At 47.2% G+C, this 2,500-nt stretch overlaps 1 protein-coding gene across 1 annotated transcript in view; it reads left to right on the top strand.

Moving 5' to 3' along the window:
* ENH_00044000 (phosphoserine phosphatase, putative) overlaps positions 1 to 2,500 on the top strand; it is a gene marked incomplete at both ends in the record, with an annotated part of 8,094 nt that overhangs the window by 1,138 nt on the left and 4,456 nt on the right. The window contains 5 exons of the mRNA XM_013585414.1: positions 185 to 374; positions 704 to 1,017; positions 1,368 to 1,469; positions 1,891 to 1,972; positions 2,465 to 2,500. The exon at positions 2,465 to 2,500 is cut by the window's right edge and continues 354 nt beyond it. Of these exons, the coding sequence (XP_013440868.1) occupies positions 185 to 374; positions 704 to 1,017; positions 1,368 to 1,469; positions 1,891 to 1,972; positions 2,465 to 2,500 (724 nt within the window). The remainder of the gene's footprint in view (positions 1 to 184; positions 375 to 703; positions 1,018 to 1,367; positions 1,470 to 1,890; positions 1,973 to 2,464) is intronic.

Genomic DNA, 2,500 nt, shown 5'->3' on the forward strand with positions numbered 1-2,500 from the left:
TTTTCGTGAAGCTGCCGTCTCCGCAATTTGCTGCTCGAAGGCTTGCTGCTGCTGCTGCTGTTGCTGCTGTCGCTGCTGCTGCTGCTCCTGATGCTGCTACCGCCGCTGCTGCTGCTGCTGTTGCAGCAGCAGCAGCAGCAGCAGCTGAGGCTTTGCGCGCTCGTTTGCTGCTGCCTGCATGCAGAGCAATAGAGGCAGCAACTGCAACAGCAGCAGCAGCTGCTGCAACAGCAGCACCAGCAGCAGCAACAGAAGCAGCAGCAGCAGCAGCAGCAGCAGAAGCACCAGCAGAAGCAGCAGCAGCCATCTCTGATTTCCGCCTTTCTCGCTTTCTCTCCTCAACAGTAGTGACAGCAAAGCTGAAGCTCCTAAAAGTTAGCTGCTAAACCCTAGCTAGCTAAACCCTAGCTAGCTAAACCCTAGCTAGCTAAACCCTAGCTAGCTAAACCCTAGCTAGCTAAACCCTTGCTAGCTAGACCCTTGCTAGCTAAACCCTAGCTACCTAAACCCTGGCTGGCTAAACCCTAGCTAGCTAAACCCTAGCTAGCTAAACCCTAGCTAGCTAAACCCTAGCTAGCTAAACCCTAGCTAGCTAAAATCCGCCAACTGCGGGATAGCTGCTAGCTAGTCGCTGACCCCATTGGCTGCTGCTGCTCGTTTTGTTTTGCTGCTGCTGCTGCTGCTGCTGCTGCTGCTGCTGCAGGAGGATGCTGCTCGTTTGAGGCTTCAGCTGCAGGAGAATCCGCAGTGGCAGATTTTCCTCAGCCCCTGCGCATGCAGCAGCAGCAGCAACAGCAGCAGCAGCAGCAAGACGCCCAGCAGCAACAGCAGCAGCAGCAGCAGCAACAGCAGCAACAGTAGCAGCAGCGACAGCAGCAGCAGCAGCACTTGCCAGTGCGGCATGGGAGACCTTCAGGGGTTTAGCCTCTCTGTGCTGCTGCCAGGACGTTTGCTGCCTTTTTTGCTGCTGCAGCAAATCCTGGAAACCCTGCAGCAGCACAATTGCTGCACACACAGGTCTGCTGCTGCTGCTGCTGCTGCTGCTGCTGCTGCTGCTGCAGCTGGTGCTGCTTTCGCTTTGCATTGCCCGCAGCTACTTCGTGCAGCAGCAGCAGCTGCTGCTGCTGCCGATACTATTTCGGTGTTAGATCTCTGCTGCTGTTCTTGCTGCAGCCTTGCTGCTGCAGTACTGCTGCTGCGGCCATGCTGCTGCAGCCTTGCTGCTGCAGTACTGCTGCTGCGGCCATGCTGCTGCAGCCTTGCTGCTGCAGTATTGCTGCAGGCTTTGTCCCGCTGCCTCTCGCCGTCCTACCGTTTGAGAGCTCCTGCTGCTGCTGCTGCTGCTGCTGCTGCTGCTGCTGCTGCAGCGTGGAGACAGAGCTGCAGGGGCCCCTGGTTTATGGCGGCCCCTCTCGCCGTTTGCTGCTTAAGGTCTCCTTCGGTTTGCTGCACTGCAGCAGACCTGCTTGGTAAGTGCTGCTGCTGCTGCTGCTGCTGCTGTTGTCGCTGCTGCTGCTGCTGCTGCTGTTGTCGCTGCTGCTGCTGCTGCTGTTCCTGTCCCTGCTGCTGCTTTGCTGCTGCTACTGCTGCTTTGCTCCTGCTGCTCCTTTGCCGCTGCTCCTTTGCTGCTGCTCCTTTGCTGCTGCTGCTGCTTTGCTGCTGCTGCTGCTGCTGCTTTGCTGCTGCTGCTGTTACTGCAAGCGAGAGCGCTGGAGCAGCAAGGAGGCAAAACTCAGCAGCAAAAGCAAATCCAGCAGCAGCACTTTTTATTTCTTTTCTTTTATTTCTTTTATTTCTTTTTTGTTTCTTTTTCAACTTCTTTTTGTCTCCTTTTTATATTTATTTAAATATTCTTTTTAATTTCTTTTTTCTTTTTTTGCTGCTTTTCAGGCAGCAAATTTTGCTGCTGCTGCAGCAGCTGTCCCTCCTTTTTGCTGCTGCTCTTCCCTGGAGTTTCCGCCGCAGCAGCTTTGTGCGTTTTTTCTTTTTTATAATTTCATTTTTATTTTTATTTTTATTTATTTTATTTATTTATTTTATTTATTTTTATTAATTTTGTTTATTCTGTTCTTTTGTTCTTTTATTCTTTTAATTTATTTTATTTATTTTTATTAATTTTGTTTATTTTGTTCACTTTGTCTTTTATGCTTTTTATTTATACTTGTTTTATATGTTTTATTATATCATCTATTTTATTTATTTTGTTTATTTTCATTTCTTTTGTTTTATTTGTTTTTTTATTTTGTTCACTTTATTATTATATTTATTTTCATTCTTTTATATATTTTGCTTCTTTTATTCAGTTTATTTCTTTTATTCTTTTTTCTTTTTTATTTTATCTTGTTTCTCCTTTTTTCCTTTTATGTCTTTTGTCTCTTTTTGTTTTTTTTATTTTTTTTATTTCTTTAAATTTTTTCTTTTTTCCTTTTTTTCTAAAAGTGTTTTTTTGCTGCTTTTGCTGCAGGAGATTCACTCGAAGCTCAACACGGCGCTGCTGCTG

This window comes from Eimeria necatrix, genomic scaffold (assembly GCF_000499385.1).
Source record: "Eimeria necatrix Houghton genomic scaffold, Enh_scaff329, whole genome shotgun sequence".
In the NCBI taxonomy this organism is placed as follows: Eukaryota; Apicomplexa; class Conoidasida; order Eucoccidiorida; family Eimeriidae; genus Eimeria; species Eimeria necatrix.